Raw genomic sequence first — 27,597 nt, 5'->3', positions numbered from 1 at the left:
GAAACTTGCAACTTTTATTAAATACTCATTCACCCGTTTGCCGCCACCACCCAGAGCAGGAAAAAAAATAATTATCAAAATAGAATTAAAAAACTAAACCACAAAACAAATTAACCCCGATCCCAGCAGTCTAGGTACAGGCCATTCTCTGTGTCTCTGCCACAGACAGAGTAAAGAGCCACTGGGGAGCCACGGCCTGGGAACCTACTCCAGCCACAGGCCCCTGAGGAATTAATTCTGACTGTGGTGGCAGGAAGTTCCTGGTGCCAAGTGGCTGGGCATCTTGGCCACCCTACCCCCAGGAGGTGGTTATTGCTGGGATGCGCTGGGCTGAAGAACTGTCTACCTTTCCCCTGGTGGTAGACCAGTCAGGGTGGAGGCCAGTCCTCATCCACCTAGTCCCCATCTCTGAGAAAGGAGTGGACAGAAGCGAATATTCCCCCAATGGAGGAATGCAGGCGTCCAGGGCAGCCTGGTGACCACGCTGGTTGTCCTTGGCCCCCACTGCCCACTGCCTGACGCCCATCTTGGGTGTGGCCCACAGCCCTGTCCACCAGAGGTCATTTTCCTGCCGCCTTCTCACCCCAGAGGCCCATGTGGCCATCTTCTTGGGGTCGGCCACAGCCAGGGCCCCCTGAGGCGGGGCCACCTGTGAGCATGGCACCTTCTCCGCACTGTACGGGAGCCAGTCACCTAAGGCTTAGCAGCCGCTCTCCGCCACTGTGGTCTCCAGGGTCACAGCTCCTTGCTGCATGGCAGCAGTGGCCACGCTGATGGCGTCCTCCAGCGTCTGCTGCTCCTCCAGCTGTGAAGAGGTGCAGCAGGAAGTTCAGTGTGAGGCCCCCCCTTCCAGACCCCAACAGAGGCCTGGTGACCGTCCAATCTTCCTTATTATGGCTCTAATATAGGAAACGCCGCAATGAAGAGTCCTGCGAGGCCCGGCCTTGGCAGAGACCACAGGCTGCCTCAGGGTCAGAGACACCAGACAGTTCACAAAAGAGTACTTGGCTGGGTGGTGGCACACACCTTTAATTCCAGCACTTGGGAGACAGAGGCAGGTGGATTTCTGAGTTCAAGGCCAGCCTGGTCTACAGAGTGAGTTCTAAGATAGCCAGGGCGGTTACATAGAGAAACCCTGTCTGAAAAAACCAAACCAAACCAAACCACAAAAGAGTGACTGGCTAGGAAGGTCCTTGGAGGGAATGTGCTCCAGCCTCTGATCTCCTGGGTGAAGAGAAAGACTCAAGAAGAGACGAGCTTTCACCTCAGGTCGCTCGCTGCCTCAGTCACCCCCAAGGCAAGGATGTCCCCACTGTCCCTCAGATGTGTGGATGTAGGCAGAGAGGAATCCAAACTTGGCTCCCTTCCACCCACCCTGCACCCAGACAACCCCCCCCCTTCTTCTACTCACCTGCACGGCGATGTGTGTTCCGTTGGCTGTGGCCAACAGCGCCACCTGTTGATGATGAAGAGATGCCACACTTGAGTCCTCGGTTACCAAGGCCCCGGAGGTAATGATTGTGACCTGCAAACACAGAAGCAGAAAGACCTTCCTTCCATCTACCTGCAGCACCATCCCCTCCCCATGCAAGTGAAAACATTCCCATGGGTCAGATTAAGTAGCTTGGAGCTCAGAATTAAACAGGACTGGATTTTTTCTTCAATTTGCAATTTGTTTTTTGAGAAAAAGGTCTTTCCTGGCTGTCCTGGAAATTGCTGTATAGAGCAGGCTGGCCTCGAACTCACAGAGATCCGCCTGCCCCTGCCTCCCGAGTGCTGGGATTAGGGTTAGGGACAGGACCTCTACTACTGAGCTGTACCCCACACCTTTTTTACTCTTTAGCTTGAGACAGGGTCTAAGTTGCCCAGATGGACCTTAAATTTGTGATCTTCCTGCCTTAGCCTCCCACATAGCTACAATTACAGCCCTATAGCACTAGGCCTGGCAGGGAGACCGTTTACGGTCTCCTCCTTTCATGAAATGTCTTGATTAGTTTGGACTGCACGTTTAATGCCCCCCCCCATGGGAAGGGACACAGAGAACAATCAAACTGCCTGCTCGTACGGGCTGCGTCTGCGTGCCATCGGCGCTGACCATGGTGACCGTATGTGTGCCAGCTGTGGCCAGTTCGTCAGGATGACTGGGGATGGTGAGGGTGGTGCTGCCGTGCTGGGTCACCACACTGATGGCACTGCCCAGGGCCTGCAGGTCTTCCGGGGACAGGCTGACCTGTCAACAGGGGAGAAGAGCTGCAGCATCAGAGGAGGACTGTCCACGCACACGGGGGCCACCGGCTTTGCTGGACACGTGTGGCGTGCAGCAAGTGAGAGCCAGGCTGGGGCTGTGGGTGCAGAGGGGCTCCCTGAGGAGCCCGCTGGCTCGTCTGCTTCCCGCTACATGGCCTCTGGAAGCCGCTGCATGCAGGTCAGGGGCTCCACCTAACTCATCTTCCTGATCACTCTGGAAGGAAGAGGCGGCCCAGACAATGAGCGTGGCCAAGGGGCAGGACACCCTGCGGCCAGCAGCACTGGTGGACGGACTTCCAGCTTCAAGACCCGCGCACTGACTGACTTCTCTTGAGGACATGCATCTCATTCAGATGAGGACATCAGTCTCAGAGGACACAAGACCGGGAGGAGCAGGTGACCACACGGGTCCCCTCAGCCTTAGCTTTCTCAAGTCCATAAAGGCAAGCAGGAGCCTGGGGGCAGCTGAGGCTGGGACTTCAGGACTCCCCACAGCCCCAGACTGGAGGAGCCATGCTGAAACTGCTCCACCCATGCCCAGGGGCTCTACCTGCTGGGCACCATCCTGAGTGATCAGAGCCACCTGGGGGGCCCCATCTTCCTCGGTCACCATGGCTACTTGGGTTGGGATGTCACTGCTCTCCTCCTTCACCTCCGAAAGGTAGGTAATGTGGGCTCGTTTGGTCGGTGGGCTTTCCTCAGCAGCAGAGGCGGCTAGGGGAGGAGGGCCCAGGCTGTCACCTGCCGCCAGAGGCTGGAGAGGCCCTGCGGCCCGCCTCCCGCTTCCTGCTCCCTCACCCTCCAGCTGCTGCTCATACAGGGCCTGCTCGCTCTCCTCGGTGGCCTCCAGCTCCCCGTGCGCGCTGCGCTTATGCATGGCCAGGGTGGAGGTCTGCCGGTAGGTCTTGCCGCAGCTACTGCACGTATAAGGCTTGCAGTGTGTGTGCACCACGTGGTGCTTGTACAGGCTCGAGTACTCAGTGAAGCGCTTTCCACAGCCTGGCACCGTGCAAACGTATGGCTTCTCCCCTGGGGACACTGGGCTGTGAGGGGGCGGGAACTGGGGCTGGCCAGGGGGGAGCTAAGGGGACCGGGCTGGGGACAGGGCTGGGGAAGGGAAAGCCAGGGGAGAGGACGGGGGCTGGGGAGACAGGAGGGCATGGGAGTGGGACCCCTGCACCCAGAGACGAGGTGCAGAGAGCAAGGTCGGGCTCAGAGAGGGGATAAGGCAGGGCATTATAATGTGGGGTGGGGGTTAAGGGTCGCGAGCAGAAGAGGAGCCAGTGGGGCGGAACGCAGTGTCAGGGAGGAGGGGGAAATGGGAACGGAGAGAAACGACGGAGAGCTGGACAGGGTCTGACACCGGGCGGGTAAGGACACCAGAGTCATATGCACAGGGGGGGCTTGGAGGGGACGAGGTGACATTTCCCTCTGCTTCTTCCAGACCACTCCTGACCCTGGCCTCCTTCAAAAACTCAATGGACAGGGAGACCTCAGGGAGTGTGGAAATGTGGCTAGGAGCTGTCCAAGTCCACAGAGGGTGGGCGACACCAGTCAGACTAGACCCAACTACCAATGGGGAACTGCTCACGGGAGGTGACAGTCATTTGGGGGACCCACCCCAACTCAGCCCGGAGTGGCTGGCAGAGAAGGGCTGAAACTGAGAGGTGTCTCAAATCAGAAGCCCACAGGAGAGGGAGATGGGGCCTGGGAGAGGGTGGTCCTCACATGCCAGCCGGCCCACCTGTATGGATGCGCACGTGATTCTTGTAGTTGGTGGCACTGGTGAAGCCACGGCCACAGTGGGGCTCGGGGCAGGTGTAGGGTCGCTCGCCTGTGTGGGTGCGCACATGTACCTTGCGGATATTTGAGGTGGTGAAGGAGCGGCCACAGCCCTCAAAAGGACACCGGAACGGGCGTTCACCTGTGCACGTAGGGATTGGAGGGATGGCTCAGGAGGACCAGGGTCAGAAGGGATAGCCCCGACCGAGCTCTGGGACTCAGTCTGAAACAGAGTGAGCCCCCGGCCGCTGTGGACGGGGTGGTGGGGCCCAGCCTACCTGTGTGTGTCCGGACATGCTTCTGCAGGTCCCCTGAGGTCTTGAAGGCTTTGCTGCACAGCTCTTCTGGGCACTTGTATGGTTTCTCACCCGTATGAGTACGGACGTGACTTTTTAGCCCATAGCCTATCCACGTGTGGTGGGATGTAAGAAGGGCAGCCGGCGAACCCTCCTCCCTGAATGCCTACCTTACTTAGTTAGAGACTCTCTATCTAAAGTGATCTTCCGGGAGGCTCCAGAGGCTCAGGCCAGCCTCTGTCCCACCCTGCCCAGGAAAAGCCCACTGTGCCCTGTGGCACTTCATTCTAGAACATGAGACTCAGGGAGCCTAGGGAGCAGGACCCGAGGGTCCTTGTTCTACAAAGGAGACAGACAGAGAGGCCCGAGTCCTCGGGAGCCCACAGCTGGTGCGCCAGAGCTGACTCAAGAGCAGCCTCTCTACTGAGCCCAGCCTCTCCTGGAGGCCCAGTCCCCACGGTCACCTCAGTGGTTTCTCTGCGACAGCAGGGTCAGCTTGGCCACCTTTAAGGAGGGCCCCAAGTGCACCTAGAACCCTTTGCCCTCAACTGGAAGCAGACCTTGTCTTCATCTTGTATGTTACCTGTGGCAAAGGCCTTTCCACAGCTGGGGAAGTCACACCTGTATGGACGGTCACCCGTGTGAGCTCGTTCATGTACCTGTGAGGAAAAGCAAACCCGTAACTCAGTAGGATGCGGGATGGGCTCCGCTCTCTGGCTCTCTTCCTCCCACACTATGTGGCAGCTTCCTTTGCAGACACATGTGTGAACATGCCTCTTCCTCCAGCAGGTAGCATGAGGGGAGGACCAGGACCAGGGCAGGGCTGGGGTAGAATTACAGCCTTCCCGGGAAGAGGACAGGGTTGAAAGCTGTCCATCAGCCCTTACCTTTAAGTGATGGGCGGTGGTGTAGAGACGTCCACAACCCTTGTAGCCACATCGGAAAGCTCTGTCCCCGACCTGTTGCCCTTTGCCATTGTGGGGAGCTGAGCTGTCATGCAGAACCTAAGGAAAAAATCCTGGTGTCCCTACGCACACTCCGAGAGGATGAGAAGGGAGGATCCAGGACCCAGCTGTAGCCTAAGACCCAATGACCAGAACTAAACTCCTGGGTCAGGAGCGGGAAGCTGACCATTCAATCTTCCACCACACACAGACAGAGGGACCTGGCAGTGGCGAGGCTTTACATCTCCAAGTCCATGCCCAGTGGCACACTTCCTACTGTCCCCAAATGGCACTGCCAACTGGGAACCAAGTGTTCAAACTTCTCACTCAAACCCAACAGCATGCCATGGCTCCGTGTGGCCACAGGCTGGACTCTAGGAGGGAAGGGCTGGAACAAGAACACACCAGTCCCTTGAGATATGGTTTAGCTTAGAACTGGAACTCCTGTTTTAAATGTTTTTTTTATTATTGTATATACATATACGATGTGTGTGTGAGAGTGTCTCTGAGGCAGAGAAACACATCTAGACAGACAGGGAGAGATAAGCAGACATGCTACATGAGAAACAGGGCTGACATGCAGTCGTGGTGCAGCCCTGGGGGGTACAGGGAGGGCTGAGTGGTACAGGGATCTAGAAGGATCTCCAGGGCAGCTGGGAAGGAGGGAGGCAGAGTTGCTGGGATGGCTGCACTTGAACTAGGCCGAGTTAGAAAGTCCTGCTGACCACACCCCCCAAGGAGGCCGGGGTTCAATGGGTACAGTGGGTGAGGGGTCCAAGTCATCAGAGCTGCAAGAGATCCCTCTTAGCTTACTCACTCAGCTCGGGCCTGGGAGGCGAGTGACTGCCCGAGGCTGGACTGGGCAGTGGCAGAGCCAGCATATACATAGCCCTAAATATATAATCATGTAAAATCACGGCTCCTGCTTTAAGAGAGGCCAGCTCTCCTTCGGCCTCACCTCTGGCCTTTAACGTCCCCTAGGGCACAGGGGCTGAAAGGAGACGGAGCCTGAGCAGTCTGTGGTAATTTTGTGCTTCCTTTTGAAGAGGCATGAGATTTCCTCTTTTCTCTTACAGCCTATAAAGCCAACTCTCCCAGCATGCAGGTTAGCCAGTGTTTGGGACACTGCCCATCCGCCAGTCTCTGTGGTCAGCCCAGGGTGGGCGCACACCCATGGCCCACAGGTCTCTGTTCCTGTCCTCAGCAGGTAGGACACCAGGCCCAGCAGAGACTCAGAGAGAACCAGAGCCTTCTCGTCAGGCCTCATGTCCCAAGAATCCTAGGTGCACATGGCCTGCTCGCTGCCTACTGGGTTCACCTTACCAAGTGACTGAGTGAGTCTCAGAGAAGCTACAGATACACCAGCATGCACTTCAGTGGACGAGAAACCAGTCAAAAGACACGGGCAGAGCTTTCCCAAGAGCAGATGGTTATCACAAGCGCTTTAGTGGGGCTGGGCCTGACTTCCTGCCACACAAGCCACCGTTCCTTACAGTAGCCTTCCCTCCTCAGGCAGCGTAAACGCTAAGCGCCCACAGCTGTCTGTCATGGCCCCCGTGGGTCAGAAGGACTCATGAGAGAAGAGCAGGAGCCGGGGTAGAGGGCTGAGGCAAGAGCAGTCTTGGCCACGCTCAGGCACAGGCCTGCCACAGTTCTCTAGAGGTGAAGTTCTATGCTTCCTTTTGGTTTGATAGGATCTTGTGTGGTCCAGACTGGCTTCAAGCCCCTGTCTCCACAGGCCAAGTGCTGGGGTTCCAGGCACTTGGCAGGCAAGTTAGGTGTGGGAGTTAGTTCCAGGAGGTGGTGGATGGGCGAGGCCCTCCTCTCCTGGGAATGGCAGTGCCGGGCTCTGCGTGCTCACCTTGCTGGCATATTGCTCCAGGGCCACCACTGTGTCCGCACTGAAGGCCTCTTCGTCCTCCGCGGCCAGGTCCTCCAAGCCCACCTCTGTCTGCACAGCCAGGACGGCGCTGTCTGACGGCTCGGACACAGGGTGATGAATGTAGGCGGTGGAGCCGTCTTCCAGCTGGACAGCTTCCAGGGCACTGGGGTCATAGCCCTCTACAGGGCACATGAAGTTAGTCCTGATGCCACACAGGGGGAGACCCAGCTGAGACCCTGACTAAATTATGAGCAGTGAGTACAGCAATGGGGGTTTCAGTGTGGGGTCTCTCCAGCCTTCACTGTGGTGACGTTTCTCTGGTTGGTCCTTCTGGGACTGTCCCTCATAAGACAAGGCTTCCCAGGGTCCATTATCATCTCGACATAGATGACCCCCAAGGGCTTCCTGCCCGGGTACTCACCATGCCCCACACCCCAGTTGGTTTGGTCTTAGGATAAAGACCCAGAGCTCTGTTCTGATGAGCCCCACATACTCTGACCTTGGCTCTCATCCCTTTGCCTCTTTTCCCAGCCTTCCTGCTCCAGGAGATCCTCGGAGGTGCCTTTCCTCGAATGGCACCTCCCACCTCCACTTCTGCACAGTTTGGTCCTGTCTGGAGTGCTGAGCCCACGCTGCCACCCCTCAGCTAGGAGCTGAGCCCTAGCTCCCAGCTGCTTAGACTGTGGACGGTGACCCCAGACAGCTGAACATAACTGAATGTTGGAGTTGTGAAAAACTGGGCATCATTAAATGTTTCTAAATATGCAATGGCTAAAAACTGAATCAAAACAAAATGCGCAGTGACTCTGAGGTGTTTCTGGGGTGCTTGCTAGCATTGCACCCGAGGCCTCACTATGGCCTCCGTTCTGAACACACAACACGCACGCACTTTGTGTTCTGCATGCTATCAAGCCACACAACACAAACCAACCCTGCCTGAAACACCCCAGCTCAGATTGGAGACTGTGTTTTAATTTGCAGTTTTAACTCTTCATACAAGGTGTCCTGCTCTTACAGAAGCATAATTACAGAAAATAAAAATAATATTTTTCTATTGTCGTTGTTCAATAAGTATCAAATCAGTCTACTTTTGGATTATAATGTGTTATAGGTTTGATTTTAAAAATTGCAGTTTGAATTGTTGATTTGGATTTCATAAAAATTGTTAAGTGAAGCTGGGCAGTGGTGGCGCACGCCTTTAATCCCAGCTCTCAGGAGGCAGAGGCAGGTGGATCTTTGTGAGTTCGAGGCCAGTCTGGTCTATAGAGCGAGTTCCAGGATAGCCAAGGCTACACAGAGAAACCCTGTCTAGAAAAACCAAAAGAAAAAAATTGTTAAGTGAATTTTGGCTTGGGATTAGGACAGAATTTCCAACCCCCTTTGAGATGGCCCCGAACACACGGCTGCCATTTTACACTACATGATGTGAAGTGGCACTTAGCAATGATGATTATAAAATGAAACTATTGGTCAAATCCGAAATGCTGAAGATGCTCTACACTGCTCAGCCATCATCAACCTGTGCTGCAAACGTTTGGCCAAGAGCTCAATATGCAAATCTGCATTTGTCCTCAATAACAGTGAATTTAGATGTATGCCAAGGAAATCTGAAGATTTAAAAATTGACGTGTATGCATGGGCGCCTGTGGGCGTTTATGTGCATCAATGTGTACAGGAGCCCGAGGAGGCCAGAAAGCACTGTATTCTCTGGAACTGGAGCTATAGGCATTGGTATACGGCCTGACTGGGGATGCTGGGAACCAAGCCTGGGTCCTCTCTAAGGGCAGGAAGTGCTCCCAACTGCTGGGTCATCTCTCCAGTCCCAAACTGTAAATGTCTTTATGATTCATTATTGGTGATTGTCTATTTGTATACCAATTTTACATGATTATATATCTAGGGCTCTGTAAGCAGCCCAGTACCTGAGGAGTCTATCCACCCTGGCTCAGAGGAGCGCTCCCCGAATCTGCTCTCTGTGTACAATCACTTCATCCCCGACAGCTGGCCGACAGCTGAGCACGGCCCCGTCTGACTGTTCTGCTGTGCATGCTCCAGCACAAACGCAAAGCCTCGTGTGTGCTTGCCCACAAAACCACTTCCAGACTAAATGACTACTCTTCTGTACATCAGAAACTATTTTCTGTTGGGTCTTTAGACAGTCTCATTCCGTAGCCCTGGCTAGCCCCGAACACACTAAGTAGCGCAGTCTGATCTTGAGCTCCTGGTAATCCCGCCTCAGCTTCCCAAGTAACGGGAGCGTAGGTGCGAGCCACTGCGCCTGAGGAGAGCTTCCTTCACTGTTAGAGATGAGTAAGTTTCTCTCCCCTGCTTTGTGATAATTCCCTCAGGCCCAATGGAAAGGCCTAGGTCTTGGTGGCTGGTCTGTGCCAAAGCCAGCACCAAAGCCTATGCCGATGTTTAAGACTTGCGGCCGTCTTACGGCAGAGGCTGCTGCTCCTGTGCTCTGCCCCAGGGAAGGCATGCAAGGCTGCTCTTGGGGAGGCACAGTTGTGTTTCAGGGAAGATAGCCCGGTGCTGACTCCCCGCCCCCGGCCAGTTCTGCCTCCTTTCCCCGCCAGCCATGACCGCCGCCGGCCCACCTTTGGGTGTGTGGTGTATGTAGGCCATGCTGCCATCCTCCAGCTGCACAGGCTGACCATCCTCAAAGGAGAAAGACTCTGTGAAGAGAGCAAGGCCAGCCATCCTCTGGAGCTTGTGGCCATGGAGGCTCCCCGAGGGAGGGCTGGCAGGCCTCCCTCCGCACAGGGCTGTGCCGGGGCGCCTCACCTTTCTGTATCGTCACCTGGTGAATGTACGCAGTGGTCCCGTCTTCCAGTTGGAACACTTGCCCTTCAAGCAGCTTCTCCCCTGGGGAGGAGAAGCAGAGACGTGGGCCAGGCTGGCAAAGGTCTACCACATGCTCGCCTGCTTTGGTAGATGCCTGCTGGGGTCTCGGCGTTCTTGCCTGTGGCCCAAGCATGGGTAACATTCACCATGTTCCCTCGTTCCCCACTTCCTAAGCCTCAGTCTGGAGGCACCGAGGGAAAAGTCATCCTGCCACAAGGTAATCTTCCGGTCACTTACCCAGGATCAATCTCCTCTCTTGTTCCAGCCAGACCTGTGAAGATGGGGGCCTCTAATCTAATACAGAGCTGCTGAGATCGAGCTAAGGCAAACCAAGAATGTCCTGAAACCAGGGACGATCCCAAATGCTAAAAAATCAAGATACAGACCAAACTAACAAAATCAAACACATTACCTCATTTTCCTTGTAACAGTGTGCCAAAGCCTCCACAAGGCAGGCTTTGGTGTGGGCAGTGGCTATGATTGGCCCTGGAGACAGGACAAACCTCCGGAGTGTAAACTCCAGGTTCTTACTTCCTGTGAGACCCTGATCCCTTATTTAGACGGTCTCAGCTTCCTGTCCATCTTCTAACTGCCCTCTCCCCTTATACGGCTGCTGTGAGGACTGAGTGAGTTCACTGGGGACAGGCCAGGGTTGTGGTCAGCCCTCCATGAGCCTCAGTGCTCACTACAGGGAGCCAGCGTGCAGTTTGAAATCCCAGCACCTGGGAAGTGGTAGCAGAAGGGCCGGGAGTTCAAGGCCAGCCTCTGCTACAGATTTGAATTTGAAGCCAGCCTAGACTCCATGAGATCCTTTCTTGAAAAACAAGACAAACAAACAAAAAAAGGAAGTAAAGCAGTAGGAAGCTATGAGTGTGTATGTGTGTGAGAATTTGCGTGTGTGAGATGTGTGTGTACATGAGACGTCTGTGTGTGTGTTGTGAGATGTCTGTGTGTGTAACGTGTGTGTGTGCATGGGCGTGCATGTGTGTGTGTGTGTGTGTGTGTGTGTGTACGTGCGTGCGTGCCAGAGGTCAACGTTGGGTGCTGCTCCTCAGTAAGCTTTCCCTTGTTTTGGAGACAGTATCTCTCATTGGTTGGCCAGGAGCTCCCAGATTAAGCAAGGCTGGCAGGCCAGAGAGTCCCCTGAGGTCCTCCTGCCTCTGCCTTCCAGCAGTGGGCTTATAAGCATGTGCCATTGAACCCAGCTTTTTATGTGGGTGCTGAGGGCTGAACTTGGGTCCTCACACTCATGTGACAAATGAGCCAGCCATCTGCCTAGCCTGAGTTGACTACTATGTCATGGGCTCATCTGGGTCTCAGCTCACTGTCATTTCAGTCATGTTTCCTTAATGGACCTATGGAGCTTCATGCCCCCATCTCTGCCCCCGCCCAAAGCACTTCTTGTTCCAGGGTCTTGCTGTGCAGCCCAGGGTGGCCTGGAATTTGCTAACCAGACAAATGAAGAGCTCAAAGTGGCTGTAACCCTCCTCTTTCTGCCTTCTAAACGCTGAGACTGCAGCTGTGGGCACCATGCCAGGCTCTCGCTTCCTTCTCAGGGCTGGGGACTGAGCCTGGAGCTTGTGCACGCTAGGCAGGGGCCTCACTCGTGGCTACAGCCTTATCCTTGATCTGTGTTTTTCAGATGAGGTCTTGATAAGTGGCCCAAGCGGTCCTCAAATTGGCAATCCTCCTGGGACCACAGGCATGGGCCGCTGTATCCTGGCTGATCTGTGGTCGTTCTTATCTCTTCTTTTCTCTCAGACCAGTCTCCTGTTGCCCAGGCTGGCCTCACCACCATTATGGGGCTGAGGATAACCTTGACTTCCTCCCATCCTCCTGCTTTCACTACCTAAGTTCTGGGCTCGCAGGAATGAGCCACCGTGTCAGGGTGGCGCTTGGAATTAGACTCAAATGCTCCCTGCTCAGGTAGGTCATCCTCTCAGGAGGCCAGAAAGAGGAATGGAGTGAGGACAGAAAGGAAGACATGGAAACTGACAAGTTCACGCGAGAGATGTGTTTGCTTCTCTCTTTCCACGTTTCCAGCTCAGGACCTTGAGTCCTGTAAGTCAGGAGAAACGCCAGCTGGCTGCTTCTGACTCACTCATCTGCTGACTTTTCTCCCCTGGGGAACCCCCAAACTTACCCTAGAGGGAGCCTTCTTGGGTTCTGTTATAAATGATGGATTATGCACAGCACAGCTGTGACTCACCAGTTATGTAGCTGTACACAACCTTGAATAGCAAATGCCCTTCTGTTTTGGAAAGTTCTGGAAACTATAGGAGGTGGGCCTGGCTGGAAGAAGTAGGTTCCTGGGGGTCAGGCGGTGTGTGTGTGTGTGTGTGTTTTCCTTGGCCCGTTTCTGCCTCACTTCCTCCTTCCTGTCTGCCATGTGGTGAACAGGTCCCTCCCACCACCCACAGACTCCTGTCTGCTTGAGGTCAAATGACCATGGACGGGCCACCTTCAAACCGTGAATCAAAATAAGCCTTTCCTCTTTCCTGTCGCTCATGTCAGGTCTTCACCACCGCAGGAAAAGATCACACAGAAAACTGGTCTCAGGGAAGCTGGCTGCTGGCTGTGTGGACAGTGTGGATCTTAAGGCTCGGGGACTTTTTGTGGGAGGACTTTGGAAAAGTCTGGAGAGGCAAGCTGGAAAAAGCTTAGGCTGCTGTAGGCAAAACTTAATGAGCAGTTCCTGTGGGAGTTCGGAAGCCCAGGATGCCAAGAGGAAGTGGTCAGTGAGACCAGGCTCCCGTGGTTTCAGAGGGACACAGGACTCGAGTGGGAAATGGACTGGAGGGCCATACAGGACACATTCCGGCAAAGAATATTGTCCATGTCCTAAGATTCTGAGTAAGGCTGAATTTAAAAGTAAAACACGAATTACTGTTTTTAAATTACACGTATTTGTGTGTGTGCATGGGGGTGTGTAAGTGTACACACATGTGCACACTCACTGCAGCACAATGGGGGAGGCAGGGACCAGAGCCGGGAAGAACGCTGGAGAAAGACACAGAGTGGAGCAGGCAAAGGCCTGACTTAGGAAGGAAGGCGCAGGGGAGTGGCTTCTTGGGCCAGGGAGTCTGGTCTCTGCTCTTCTGTTCTTTGGAGACAGGGTCCTGCTTTGCAGCCCAGGCTTGCCTCAGTTTCCCCAAGTGCAGAGATGAGAGGGTGTGCCTGGCTGACAACTGCTTAATTCCCTCAACTCCTAACTCTCTGTGGCGGTCTGACGTAAGGGAAGGAACAGTCTGAGGAGAAACACGGCCCCACCTAAATTCTTCCTCCCACAGACTTCACCGGAGGGACAGGACTCCTAATGGAAGGTCAGAGGGTTCGGGACTTTATAAGAATTGTAGAGAAAACACCTTCCCAAGAGAACAATTCTACAAAGAACACAAACAACACACAGTTCGTAACAGGCTCCCAGGAGCCTGACCACCTGCTTAAGAGCTTACTGAGGGCATCTAGGGGTATCTTACATCATTATCAAGAAACAAAATTTTAGGCTGGATGTGGTGGCTCACACCTTTAATCCCAGAGCTCAGTAGGCAGGGGCAGGTGGATCTCCGAGTTTGAGGCCAGCCTGGGCTACAGAGTGAGTTCCAGGACAGGCAAGACTACACAGAGAAACCCTGTCTCAAAACAAAACAAAACCCAACAATAAACAAACAAAAAGGAAACAATTTTAAATGAAAAATAAAAAAACAAGGCACCTGTAAACCTAGGCATGGAAATGTTCTTAGCCATGCATTGAAATGGAAGATAGCGACATTGGTCATAAGGACAGCAATGCTCCAGAATCCAGAAAAGGTAGGAGGAGGCAGAGTTCCTGTCCAAGGAGGACAAGACAGCATGGGACACTGTGGTGACATATTGTGTACCCGAATAAAAATTGCCTGAAGATCAGAGGACAGAACAAGTCACTAGATTAAACACAGAGGCCAGGCAGGGGTGGCACACACCTTTAATCCTAGCACCCGGGAGGCAGAGATCAGTCTGGATCTCTGTGAGTTCAAAGCCACCCTCGACTACATGAAATTGACTCAGTCTAGGAGAGAAAACCTAGCCAGGCAGTGGTGGCACATACCTTAAATCCCAGTACTGGGAATCACACGCCTTTAATGGCAGGGTGGAGAAAGGTATATAAGGCGCGAGGAGACAGAAACTAAAGCCTTTTTGGCCGAAGCATTCCTTTCAGCTACAGGCTTTTTCGGCTGGAGCCTTTCGGGTGAGGGCTCAGAGACATTCAGTCAGAGGATTCATGGAGTTGGCGAGGTGGCTGTGGCCTGTTCCTTTGTCTCTCTGATCTTTCAGCATTTACCCCGGTATCTAGCCCCGGGTTTTTATTATAAGACTATTTAGGAATTGGTGTTACAGGGCATGGTTGGGAATGTGGAAGAAAGGAGGAGCACCCTACCCAAAGGCCCCCTGCCCGACAGCACTTCCTGCCGGCTCTACGCTCTCCTTGATTGAACTTCCTTGATAGAGGAGGGAGGGTGCCAGATGCAGCACATCTGTGAGTCTGAGTTTCAAACCAACAACAGACTTTCATTGTGAGTATCCCTCATCTGAACATCTACAATCTGTAATGCCTGAGATCCTGACGAGCTTTAAGTTAGGAATGTACAGGCTAAATTTATGCAAACATTCCAAACCCAAGTCTCCAAAACTGACACGTCTGGTCCCAAACATTTGCATAAGGGATATCTCATCTGTTCTTAAAGCTTCTTAAAATTTAATTTTATCTTTTTTTCCCTCTGAAACAGGGTTTCTCTGCCTGTCCTGAAACTTACTCTGTAGACCAAGCTGGCCTCAAGTTCACAAAGATCTGCCTGTCTCTGCCTCCCGAGTGCTGGGATTAAAGGCGTGCACCACCACTGCCAGGGTTTTTGGTTTATTTATTTATTTATTTTGGGTTACTTTTACTTTTATTTAAGTATCTATGTGCAAGGAGGGTGGGGTGCTGTGTGTATATGGGTAACTTCAGAGACCAGAAGAGGGTGTGGATCCCCTGGAGCTGGAGTTACTGGCAGCTGTGGGCTGCCCAGCATGGGTGCTGGGAACCCAACTCAGGTCCTCTCTGACTGAGCATCCCTCCAGCTCCCCCGTCTGTTCTTAAGTACTATGAAGAATTTTTTAGTATTTAATCCTATGATCAGAACACATGCCCCATGAAATCTGAGGATATACTTATACTACCAAAGAACCTGTTACTTGTCTGCAAATCAAGTCTCTTTGTGAACCCGACATTTTTATTTCCGGCGCCCACTGGTGTCGGACATCAGGGCCCAAACCACCTGCTAGGTCCCCTTCTGAACCTAGGCTATCTTGTACAGGGTGGATACCTAGGCTCAGGAAGACAGTCCGAGACTCACACTTCCTTGAATCAAGATGGTGAACTGCCTTCTTCTAGGAAGCACCCACAGACTGGAACAGTTGTGTCTGAAAGCAGGAGGCCTCAGCAAGCACGCGCTCATCCGTCCGTCCCACAGGATTTATTCTAAGGAGTTCTCTTCCGTCAGATACACACAAGACCCTCCCACACACGCCATCCCGGGTGGGGGCGAGCAGGCAGGAGAGCAGGGCACGAGGCTCCTGGAGGTGACTGAGGCACAGGATCCTGACGGCCCTGGCCACACTCACCTCTGACAGCTTGCTGGACGTAGGCTGTCGTCCCGTCACTGAGGGTCACCGTCTGCAGCCCCAAGCTTTCCATGACAAACTGCCACTTGTGTCTTCAGACATGAAGTTGGCTTCTGGCCACCACTGAGGTCAGAGACTTCCTTCTGGGTCACCAATCTGAGAAAATGGATAATGTCATGTAAAAACTTTCACAGCTTCCTCCTGCTGCCCTTAATGAAGGCAGCCAAGAACACAGACACATTTCAGATAACTAAGTTGGTTCCTATGGAGAGTGTACAAAATATACACACGACGCTCTAAATGGTGAGCACAGACGCACACCAGTCAAGCTGCTTGTGAAGTGAAAGTCCACTGATCAAACCCTTTGAAACTCACTCTGTTAGAGGCTGTAGGCAGGCAGCCTCCCTGCCTGCTTCTCTGTGCTTATTAAGCATCTTTCCTGCGCTCAGACACATCCATCCTCTGGCACTGTTGACCACCATCCTTGAAGAATAAGGAAGTCCCTAACAGAATTCACACTGTCTCCACTCCACAGATGGCACCTCCATCCACCCAGTGGCGGATCATCCCTGAGGACTCTCCCCGGGCCAGCACCACCTCTCGGTGCTCAGATCAAGACCCACCCGCTTCTGATTTGTTTCTAACAGGCTGTGAGGATGGCATTTGAGAAAACCAAAAGCACAAACCTCAATCCGCGGCTCCCCTGACTAAGGCCCAGTGGCCTCCTGGGAAGCCGGGACCCTCCTCTTCTTGGCTCGCAGCCCTGGGCTCACCTCCTCTCACCACGTACTGTAAGCATCACCCATGTTCCACCCGGGGCTCTTCTGGCTCAGGTGGCTGCTCCAGCCTCTCATGCTGTAGGCTGCACACACGAGTGACTCCCTATGTCCCAGCAGCATGGAGCAGGGTCCACTGTAGACCCCATACCGTGACCTGCCAGGAGCCCTCAGCCTCTGCTGTGGTCTAGGTAAAATTCTCTTTTTATAAAGAGGGATCTAGTCTTACATTTATTACAACTTTCAGGAGTTGGTTCCCACCTTCCATCCAGGTATCAAACTCAGGTCATGTTGGCTGCAAGTGACTTTTCCCACACAGCCATCTTGATGGTCCTTATTAAGGCTCTCCCGGACTGCCTGCTTTATCCTCACACCCTCCCAGATGACTGTGTCACATTGGTGTACCCAGAGGATGTTTATATGTCACAACACATGTCACTTGAAGCCCGAAGTGACAAGCTGGGGCTTTGGCAGCCTCAAGGGTTGAACAGATCAGTATCTTGGCGTAACTACAGCCCATCTGTGACACGCTGGCTGTGACGCTCCATCCCAAGCTTAGCATCTTCACTAGAACAACTCGGTCACTGAGTCCACAGACATTTACTGAATGCTCTGTTCCCCCAGGGAACAGCATCAGCACCTGCCAGAAGCACACAGTGCTGGGGGCTGATGGGACAGCAAGGGCACCACACGTCCGCATCTCTACCTTCTGGTAGGTACCACGCTGCTCCCTAGTTTAAACCCACTTTATTTGTGTGCGCATGCAGAGCTCAGAGGACAACTTGAGGGGGTGGTGCTCTCCTTCACCACGCGGGTTCTGGGGACTGAACTCAGGCTGGTGGCCAGTGCCTTTACATGGGGAGCCATCCCGCTGGCCCTGTTTGTCTCTACTCCACAGTCTAGTCCTAAGACATCAAACAACTTGCTCAAGGTTGCACAGCTACTAAGTGTGAGGGGAGGATGTGAACCCACGCCATCTGATCTGGAATGAGAGCTCACACTATTCTGCGAAGTGCAGAGGTGCTCCTGGAGGTTTAAAATGCCGAGGTCACTAAAAAAAAAAAAAACAACTCTTGTGCAACACGGGCATACACATTTTGAAGAGGTTGTCTCAGGCTGCCGCAGAGAGATCAAAGGCAAGCAGCCTCTGGGAACGGGCACCTGAGCCAACTCTAGAAGCGCCCCACCGGTGCCCAGGTCTCCGGTCCTGGCTTGTCTTCGCTGTTCTACAACCTCAGTGCCCACCCTTAGTCCGGGAGAGAGCTGTTTGTAGCCCATTTTACTGTAACCACAGGGGTGAGAGATGAAGGACAGACACCAGCGTGAGACAGCAGTGACACTGTCCCTAGGTCACTGTCAGGGCTGAGAGGGTAAACGCGGTCCCTCAGCACAGCGCTAGCACATGGCAGGCACTCCAGAATGGAGGAGGCTCTGAGGTATGCGAGTAAGATGCGCTCTGAGTTCATTCCCTCATGAAGGAAGCGGGCGGGTGGGTGTCTGCAGAACTGGCTTCTGGTCCTGATTTAGCTCCTTGTCTGCTTCTGTACCCACTGGCCCAGATGGCCCTCTGCTCCTCCTTCCCCCCCTCAGGCTAACAGTACTGATGACGGACATACCCCCAACTGTGCTCAGCATCCTGTCTGCACGGACTCTGTTATGAGGAGCACACACAGTCCCTTGCGGATGAAGCTTAGGAGATCAAGTGATCTGCCCAAGGTCCCAAAGCTACCAGCCTCTGACAAAGCGCGCGCGCGCGCATGCACACACACACACACACACACACACACACACATACACACACACACACGCGCGCACACACACACACACCACACACACACACACACACACACACACACACACACACACACACGCTCAGCATGTGCTCTACCACTAGCTGCCTAGCCCAACCAACCAAACAGCACTGCTTTGCCTGGCCTCGAATCCGGGCTGAAGAGCTTGGCCTCCTCCATTTCCTCCTCCTCCTCCCTTTCCTCCTCCTCCTCCCTCCTCCTGGCACACACCTTTGAAACACCCACACTCTGCTCTGCTCTTCTCTAACTCCCGTGTCTGAGTGCCTTCCTAAAGCATGTGACTTCCCAGGTGAGAACGAGGTCTCAGGCTGCCAGAGTCCTCGTCTCTCCCTTTTCTTTCTTCCTTTTGCTTGAGACATGATCTATGTCGTCCAGGATGGTCCTGAACTTGTGATCCTTCTGCCTTCTGAAAAGCAGGATTACAGGGCTGTGCAGAGTCCTGGCACATGAAGTCTAAGGGATGAGAGCCGTGACGGTAGCCATCTACCTGCCTTCACCCTGTAAACCACAGCCTCCTTTCCCCTTCTTTAAATGACGGCTTATTCTGAATCCCCTTATGCGTAACACTAAACTCCCAAGTGACCACAGAGGCCATCTGGACAGTCCTGCCTGCACTGGGCATCAGATTCTAGATGGACGGAGAAGGTGTGCAGTTGAGCAGCTCTGCGATGATCTGAGCGGGAGGGCGGGGGGGGGGGGGGGGGGGAACGACAAGAATGCTAACAACAGGCCAGGCCTAAAGCAAGTGCTCCCGACTTCCTAAAGCAGCATCCGGCTACGTCCTGTGCTCCACTTCTGAAAATGAATTGAACCTGTCAGCTGTATACAGAAAATCACAGTCAACAGAGAAGAAACGCAAGACAGGAGACCAGAGAGCACCCGTGCACTCGTGCTGATTGACAGGACACTAGAGAGCACCCGTGCACTGGTGCTGATTGACAGGACACTAGAGAGCACCCGTGCACTCCTGCTGATTGACAGGAGACCAGAGAGCACCCGTGCACTGGTGCTGATTGACAGGACACTAGAGAGCACCGTGCACTCGTGCTGATTGACAGGACACTGGAGAGCACCCGTGCACTGGTGCTGATTGACAGGACACTAGAGAGCACCCGTGCACTGGTGCTGATTGACAGGACACTGGAGACCACCGTGCACTCGGGCTGCTCCCCATGCAAAGGTCCGCATCTGATCTGGCCCACATCCAAACTCCCCACAGATGACAAACATTAGTCCAGGAGGGACAAAGGCTGATGGGACAAGGGGCAAACAGATCAGAAACAGATTTGGGAGAGCTGTGTTAACAAAATGATTCTGCATTTGTTACTACAGAAAAGGACTTCAGTGCACATCAAGACCCAGGCCTAATTCTGTGGCTTTCTAAATAATAAAGAGAAAACAGGAAATTAGTAACAGAAAATTGCATCGCTCAGTGGAGATGTAAAGCTTATGCACACACCTCTGTCAGAAAGCGCACGGGCTTTAAAAGCCCAGCTCACGTTTGCACGGTTATGTGGCTATTTCAACTGTGGAGATGTGAACTAGTCACAGAAAATGGAGTGACTAGGCAGACAGGGTATCATTTCCAGTTCCAAAGGGCAGGGAATGCAGGCCCCGATTCTTGCAGAACAGAACTCATTTCAACTACAGTGAAACTCAGCTACACATTTAAGCAGAGTTTTAAGACCTCAACTTCTGAGCACCAGCAGGATGATCATGGTGGACCTCAGCCTCACTTTTAGTTCAGGAACATCTAGAATCAAGGTATTTTGGAAATTATGCCAACTCTGAGTAGAAATGTTCTACCAGGGGATATGTAGCAAGACCCTGCCTAAAAAAAGAAAAAAACAAAAAAACAAAAAATAATAGCAGAGCAACGATCAAGGCATTCAGCTGTGGTCACCATTGGCTTGACAAGGGCCATTTATGTGAAAGATGGCATATTCTATCCAAATCAGGAGGGACAGGGGCACTCCCTTAACACACCATTTTATCAAGACATCAAAGTGGAGCAATGTGCAAAATCTCAATAAGGAAGAGAAAGGTCCGGCGGTGGTGCCTCACACCTTTAATCCCAGCACTCGGGAGGCAGAGGCAGGTGGATCTCTGTGAGTTCGAGGCCAGCCTGGTCTACAGAGCGAGATCCAGGACAGCCAGGGCTACACAGAGAAACCCTGTCTCCAAACCAACATCATCATCAACAACAACAACAGGGAAAGCAGCTCTGACCTTGAGAAGGGAAAAAGACAATGGATAACAGCTCGTTAGAAAAACCGAGAGATGGGGAATACTTTCATAAACGATCTATGAAGTCTATTAATACACAGACACAGGCTGGGTGTGGTAGCTCCTGCTGTTAACTTACAAGGCCCATACAGGAGAATCCCCAGGAGTTCAGAGCCACCCTGGTCTACAGAGTGAGCCCTGTCTCAACAAAACAATAAAGAAGGCAAAAGAGTTAAGGAGCCGTCTCAACAGAGAAGCCCTAAGATGGAAAACCAGCGAGCACCAAAGAGAGAGTATTAGAAGGGTGAGCCCCAGAACGCTGACAGCATCACGTGCAGACCGAGGGTGCGGACGGACATCAACTCCCATCCGCTGCTGCTCGGAATGCCAGAGGGAACGGCCACTTTGGAAGACAGCTTGGCAGCCTCCAATGATCACGTTCCTTGTTATTTACCCAAGTGAACCGAGAACACTTCACAGGTCTGCTCATTCAAAGCTGCCTTACTCATGGAAACCAAGATGTCCTCAACAGGCAAACTGCGGGACACCCCTACAATGGAATATTTTAAGTCTTTAAAAATGTGTGTGTGTGTGTGAATGTGTGCACACGTCTGAGTGTGTGTGGAGGCCAGGGGCTAGAGGCTGACATCAGGTGACTTCCTCAATCACTCTGTACCTTACTTTTTGAGACAGGCTCTCAGGAACCAGAAACTCACTGATTGGCTGGAGCTCTTCAGATCTTTCTGTCTCCCTCCACCTGCCCAGAGCTGGAGCTAATAAAGATGCACACGACTGCGTCCAGCTTTCTGTGTGGGTCCTAGAGGTCTTCAGGCCTGTCTACTGTGAGGCTAACTGGTGGCTCATCTGCAGTGCTCCGGAGGGCAGATCACAGCCCCCCAAATCATGCCCTCAAGTGGCATTGGCACTGCACACATGACAGGTGCCCCCGGTTATTATCTTATGGGCCAAGGAAGGAGGAAATTTATTGTCAATGCACTGCCCAGGCAGAGCTCGGCGGCCTCCAACATGCTCCCACAGCACAGACATGCTGTCTTGTTTAGTCTGAGCCTGAAATTCATCAGTCTCCACAGTGGGAGCTGAGATGACAGGTCCTTTCTAGTCTAAGGTGGTTCTTTAAAGAAGGGAAGCCAGGAAGGCGGGGTCACCCAGCCACATGGCAGCAGGCCTAGGCAGACTCCTGGAAACCAGGAAGGTAGGGTCACCCAGTCACAAGGCGGCAGGGCCCAGGCGGACTCCTATACCTCTAGGTTTTCCTTCTAAGTGCATCTGCTGCCTAGTGCTGGGAAAGCAGATAGTTCCTAGGGTCCTACAGATCTGCATATTGAGCTGCTTATCAATGGCTCTGCTAGGCTGTTTAAAAATCTCTCACAGCTGAAGTGTTTATTCCAGGGCAGCCAGGGCTGCGTAGAGAAACCCTGTTTCAGGGGGGGAAACAAGGCGAATTGCAGCCAGGTGTGGTGGTGCACTCAGCACACAGGAGACAGAGGCAGGTGGATCTCTGAGTTCGAGGCCAGCCTGGTCTACAAAGTGAGTTCCAGGACAGCCAGGGCTACACAGAGAAACCCTGTCTGGGGGGTGGGGGGGTGGGGGGAGTAAATTCCTAATCTCCCCTTCTCAATCTGATGTTCCAAACTCTTTCCCCCAGCATGTGGGAATTCCATCCTTCACTTGCCCAGCCTACAAATGGGGGTTGTCCTCAACATCTTTACTGGCCATATTCAATCCATCGCTCTGTTGGTACCTCTTTGAAAGTTAAGTCCATAATTCAACACTTTCTCTCTAACTCCTTAACTTTGGATCCAAGCCATCAACTTTTCTTTTCTGGACCACTGCAGGAGCGCCCCCCTTGGTTCCCACTGCAGGAGCCCATCAGTGCCTGTCCTTCCATTCTGCCCCCATACAGCTTATTCTCAACACAGCAGCTAGAGTAAGCTTTCCGAACATAAGTCAAATCGTGTCACTTATCTGCTTAGTGGCTGGTGGCCTGTGAGACCCAAGATCTGCTCTCAATCCACTCCCCACCTCAACAGCTCCTGCTCTTTCTCGTCAGAATGCAGCCATTTTGGTACCACAGCAATCCTGGCTGGCTCCTCCTGTTTTTGGAATATACAAGGCTTATTTCTGCCTCAGGGCCTTTGTGCTTGCTTGTCTACTGTTACAAATAAATTTCCCTCAGATATATGCCAGGCCCATCTCTAACTTCTTTCAGGTCTTTGCTCAAATGCCACCTTTTCAGCAACAAGTTCCTCAGCGCTCTGTCTAAAAAACCATGGCCACTCTCTCTTCTCTACTTAATGGTTCCAATTGTTCTGTTTATCATCTGTCTCCCTTGTCTGGTCCCCAATGGGCAAACCCAGTCCTCTATCCACAGCATCTAAAAGAGTGCTTTGCACACAGCAGACAAATTAACTTACAGAATGGATGGGATGGACAGATGGACAGATGGATGGATGATCAGTGAATGCATGAACACCCATCCCTTAGGATCTCCAAGTAGGTCAGCAGGGAAAGATCTTTGCTGAGCCTGGGGCTCTCTCGCCCTGGAGGAGGGTACCCTCTTCCTGCCTCACCTGTTCCCAGATCCAGTCTGGCTATTTACCACCAGAAGACTTGGTGAGCCGGCGCCACGATGCGCCATGGCAACAGGCTCTTGTTGCTAGGACAGTGCAGGTCCCAGGCCACCAGCACAGACTCTGCAGAGTGCTAATTTTTACATGTGGCCTTCTGCTAGCTCACAAACAGAAGAGGTCAGACACAGGTTAGAGCTAAACATTCTACTCAGTCTAGGGAAGCCCCGATTCGGTAATAGAGGCTCATTTGATTGGAGGTGTTTTCTGAGGAGCAGTGCTAAATTTGTACATAGTCATCTAAGTCCTCCTCCACCACCACCTCTTGACGTAGATTTCCAACACACAGAGAAGGAGAATATTAAAACCTTCACAGGCCCAGCAATGTCCGACAACCAGCCAGTGACAGGTTTCCAGTCCTCTACTCCAGCCTAAGCAGTTCATGTAGCCATATTCTTAAAAACAAGTCTATCCAAGGCAGTTCCTGACGTTACCGCTGGATTCTACCACTCCTTTAGAACTGTGTTTATTTGTTTCATGGGGGTGCGCTCGCACCACAAGCATGCCGTGGCATTTGTGTGGGGTTAGAGGACAACTTGGAGGAGTCAGTCCTCTCCTACTATATGGATCCTGGGGATCAAAGTCGGGACATCAGGCTCTTTACCTGCTGAGCCATCCTGCCTGGAGTCTAGCGTCTTCTCAACCAACAGTCAACGAAGCAAAAAGCGCAGCACTATCATCAATTCCCTCACCTGAACAACGACTAAACCAAGAGGCATCTAAGTTCCACACTGTCCGACCTGTCAACATGCTTAGAGGGCTTTGGGGAAGAAGGACGCGGCTACAGAACGCGTTTCACTTGCTGGCAGGTGACACAGACCTTCAGAGCTCACTCAGTGTAGTAAGCAAAGACTGACTTCCTGCCTTCTCAGACAAGGAAGATCAAGACGCCAGAAAATAAAAGGATCCAGCCCCTGTTCTCAAGGAAGTCACAGGGTGGCTGGTGGAGGAGAAAATACACACATAAGGCAGATTATGTCCTGTACCCTGGAAAGAGAAAAGCAATGTATGGTGTAAGCGCCTTCTGAAATCCACCCAGAGTTCTGCAGTCTCACCTGCCGTTTACGGCTACTCAGCCAACACTGGGAATCGGGTGACCCACAGAATAGACTTTGGGGCATGGTTCTTTAATGTCACATTTGCTACTCACCATCCGGCTTCCAGTGGGAGGGGAGCCAGGGCTTGGAAAACAATAGGACTAATTCAGTGCTGGGGAGGCGACAACAGTCTATCCTCTGAGGATCTCCAGCAAAGCAACTGCATAAAGAGCCTGGGAACAAGAGTGTGCTCAGGAGACACAGCCGAGCAATGCTGCAGACTTCCAAGGGCTCAAGACAGGGACTCTCGGGGCTCAGTATCTGAGTCCATCAGATGTTCCCAGAGAAGAGTACAGTTCTCAGGACAAACCAATGCATAGGATGTCTGCCCTACAGGACTGAGAGTGGCAGCCCCAGAACTCAGAGCCAGGGAGAGTGCCAGTGCCAGAGCAGAGCTGTGTGGGAGGGAGAGTTACAATGTAATCAACTTGTTAGCAAGATCTGTGAGGTGACGAAGCTCACTGACAAGAGAGAAGGAGAAGGAGGAGGCTGACGCTGTATGAGAGGCATTTGATGAATATGAGGGGACCAGATTCAGCATCTGAGCAGGGGTGCAGGCAAAAAGGTGGGATCTTGGAATGGGCAAGTGCACAGGTATATGAAGAGGGGGACTGCTGGGCAGCAGTGACTCGTTTCACAGAAGCTGGGCATATTATAAGGTCACTGGAAGAGCTAATTAGAGGTTTCTGGGAACAGGATATGGCCGAGGATGGCAGAAGTAAGGGGAGGAGCTAGGATGCACACTCAGACAGGCTTCCAATAGCATCGGGACACAGATGCCTCAGGCATATGCACCAGGGATGGACTGGGGGTAATGTCAGTGGCATCACTGAGAGCTGGGAGCTCCAAGGTCCCAGACTTGAGCAAAGGACAGACACAGGGGCTGAGAATATAGCTCAATGGTACAGTGCTTGCTTAGCATGACAGGGGTTAGGGTTAACTGGGTTCAGGACGTGCTACCCCAAAGCACAGTGATTTGAGGACATGAGAACCACGGTCTCTCTTATCTTCTCCTCTGAAGCAAGTCATAAGACCATCACTGGCTAGATGCCCTTCTTTTTAAAGATGCAGGCCCCAGGTAAGAGCCTGGACATCTGGAGCTTGTTATGTTACCCTGATCCCATTCATTGCACTTTCTGGGCCTTACATTTTTCTTGAACTATCCATCTTCACCAAGTCTAGAATGAAAATATGTGGGTTCAACCTGCAGGTCTCCACCTCCTTAACTGAGCGCTTTCCATCGCTTAAGTTATACTAAATAGACTTATATGCTTTCCACTTGTGAATCTGTCTTTTATTACAAGAGCCTCAAACAGGAATTTTAAAAAGGTATATATGTCCCTCCCACTGAAGGGGCAAGGTCTTAGGGGAAAAGAGGTCGAAAGTCATGAACAGGATGAGGAAAGTCACTAAGTCGTGGGGCAAAAGGGAGTGGAAACCCTTGTGGGTCATGAAAGGTGCTGATGTTGAGTTTAAGAATTACTAGGAAGCGAGGAATAAGGGTCTGAGGAGAATCGGGGAAGCCAGGAAGTCAGGGTATAAGAGGCATTGGAGTTAGCGAGTTTTCTGAGATGGCTCAAATGTATGAATTCCAGATTCCTTTATTTAAAGCAACTACCAGGGAAAGTCGGGGAGGGTGTGGCGGATATAACTAATACCTAGAGCTTGTGAGAGGTGGAGTTATTTTATATAAACAAAGCTTGACATACAGTAGGTGCTGGGGGGAGAGGCAATCATTATAAAGGAGCTATGAAAGCGAAAGTGAGAGGTGAGGAGCCCTCGTCAGATTGGGACAGAGATTCCAGGATGTGAGAGGCCCTCATCAGATTGGGACAGGGATTCCAAGATGGCAGCAGCAGTGACGGTATGGGCCATGTGCTCATTGTCTCTTGAGTCCCAGGACAGTTAAGGCCTTCACTAAAAACAACTGCTATCCCTTAAAGGTTTCTGTGGGCCGGCAATGGTGCTGAACGTTCTGCATATGTTACTGGGGGCATTGTACCACCCTCCCTTGGCAGACTAGTGACAAAGGGGTCAGAAGGCTTTAAAGGGGATGCCAACAGTCCCACAGCCGAATGGCCAAGTTTATGATGTCAGCGCCCCAAAGGGAGGCTCTCAGCTACACTGCTTTCCCAAACTGATAGAGCCAGACCGAGCAAGAGGGATGAGTGGAGACAACTAAGTGTAGGGTCATGGAAATGAAGAAAAATGATTCAATGGAGCAAGTGGACCCTGGGGCACTTCTAGGGCCGAGTACCAAAAAAGTTCTCTATTTTTTGTCTTGACTAAGAATTGCGGAACTTTAATTGGAAGAAACATTTGGGATCATCAAGCTCAATCATATCACAACATTGATCAGAAGGTGAAGTCCAGCATAAGGACAGGACCTTTCCCAGGTTCCCAAAGCCCAACACGACAGACTCTGAACTTGAACCTGGGACCACACACTCAATCCAGAATTCTCTGATGCCTCCACTGATAACTTCATTTCCATACACACTCTTCAGCACCACAATGGTGGTGGTGGTGGTGGTGGAGGCTTACGTTATGTGCTGATTGACACTGGAGGCTGGGGGGTGGGGGTCAAAGAGGGGGGGTCAGTGGGGTGAAGATGATCATGGTGTTACAGGGCGAAGGTCACGAGAGTTAACGTGGATGAGCAGGTGGGAAACTTACGGGGTCTGATTTGCAGTAAGCCAGGAGAGGTTTGAAGGGTGTCCGCAGAGGGTCGTTTAGGGGTCACTAGGGCCGGTGGGGGGGGGATCTTGGAGCCGTGTGATCACTGTATCAGGACTGAGGTTGGTGGGTCCAGAAGCGGGGCTGGGGTTAGCAGTCCATGAATCGGGGGTCACCTAGTGAGGTCTGCTGGTGAGTGGATGAGGTGTGTGTCCGGGGTCAAGGAGGTGGAGGCGGGCGCGGTCACGGGGTGGGGTTTGGGAGCCCTGGGGGAGGAGCCCGGGGCGGAATAGAGGGGCAGGGACCCTGGGTGGGGGTGGGGCCAGGCCACCGTCCAGGGAGGCCCAGCCGCCCGGCCAGGGCCCGAGGAGGGTGGGCACGACGGGCTCCGGACCTTCCCGGGGCCCCGCGTCCGCCCGGCCTCCCGCCTCGGGGCACGGTGGACCCACTCTTCCCGCGGCCACCAACCTGACAGCCCCCGAGGGCGACTCCGCCGACAGACCGCCATGCACCGGGCCCCGCCACCAGCGCCGGCCCCGCAACCCGCCTGCGCCATAGCCCGCCCGCCCGCGCGCGGCTTGCCTCGCGCGATATCCAGGTTCCAGGGCGGCCGCACTTCCCTCTGGCTCCCGGCGCGGCCTCCGCCGGGCCCCGGAACCCGGATGGCCAGCGCGGGGCCACGCTCCAGCCCGCCCCCCTCCGCCGCGGCGGCCGGCCTGCTT

The 27,597-nt window shown here is 53.0% G+C and overlaps 1 protein-coding gene across 4 annotated transcripts; it reads right to left on the bottom strand.

Annotated features, from left to right (window-relative positions):
* Znf76 (zinc finger protein 76) lies at positions 1-27,597 on the bottom strand. Of its 4 annotated transcripts, XM_076558376.1 has the most exons (15): positions 27,344-27,474; positions 26,876-27,051; positions 15,642-15,797; positions 9,939-10,019; positions 9,752-9,829; positions 7,131-7,330; positions 5,213-5,329; positions 4,909-4,984; positions 4,308-4,433; positions 3,992-4,171; positions 3,046-3,276; positions 2,798-2,961; positions 2,066-2,230; positions 1,412-1,525; positions 1-805 (listed from the first exon to the last, which is right to left on the bottom strand). In XM_076558376.1, the coding sequence occupies exons 3-15, from the start codon at positions 15,712-15,714 to the stop codon at positions 701-703; spliced, it is 1,710 nt and encodes a 569-aa protein (XP_076414491.1). In that variant the 5' UTR covers positions 15,715-15,797; positions 26,876-27,051; positions 27,344-27,474; the 3' UTR covers positions 1-700. The 4 variants fall into 4 exon arrangements, with proteins under 4 accessions (XP_076414491.1, XP_076414489.1, XP_006983180.1 ...); XM_076558374.1 differs by lacking the exon at positions 26,876-27,051 and having other exon boundaries at positions 27,458-27,597; XM_006983118.4 differs by lacking the exon at positions 26,876-27,051 and having other exon boundaries at positions 27,344-27,481.

Source organism: Peromyscus maniculatus, chromosome 21 (genome assembly GCF_049852395.1).
Source record: "Peromyscus maniculatus bairdii isolate BWxNUB_F1_BW_parent chromosome 21, HU_Pman_BW_mat_3.1, whole genome shotgun sequence".
Classification (NCBI taxonomy): domain Eukaryota; kingdom Metazoa; phylum Chordata; class Mammalia; order Rodentia; family Cricetidae; genus Peromyscus; species Peromyscus maniculatus.
Note: the sequence above shows the minus strand (reverse complement) of the source record. Positions and strands in the feature narration are given on the sequence as shown.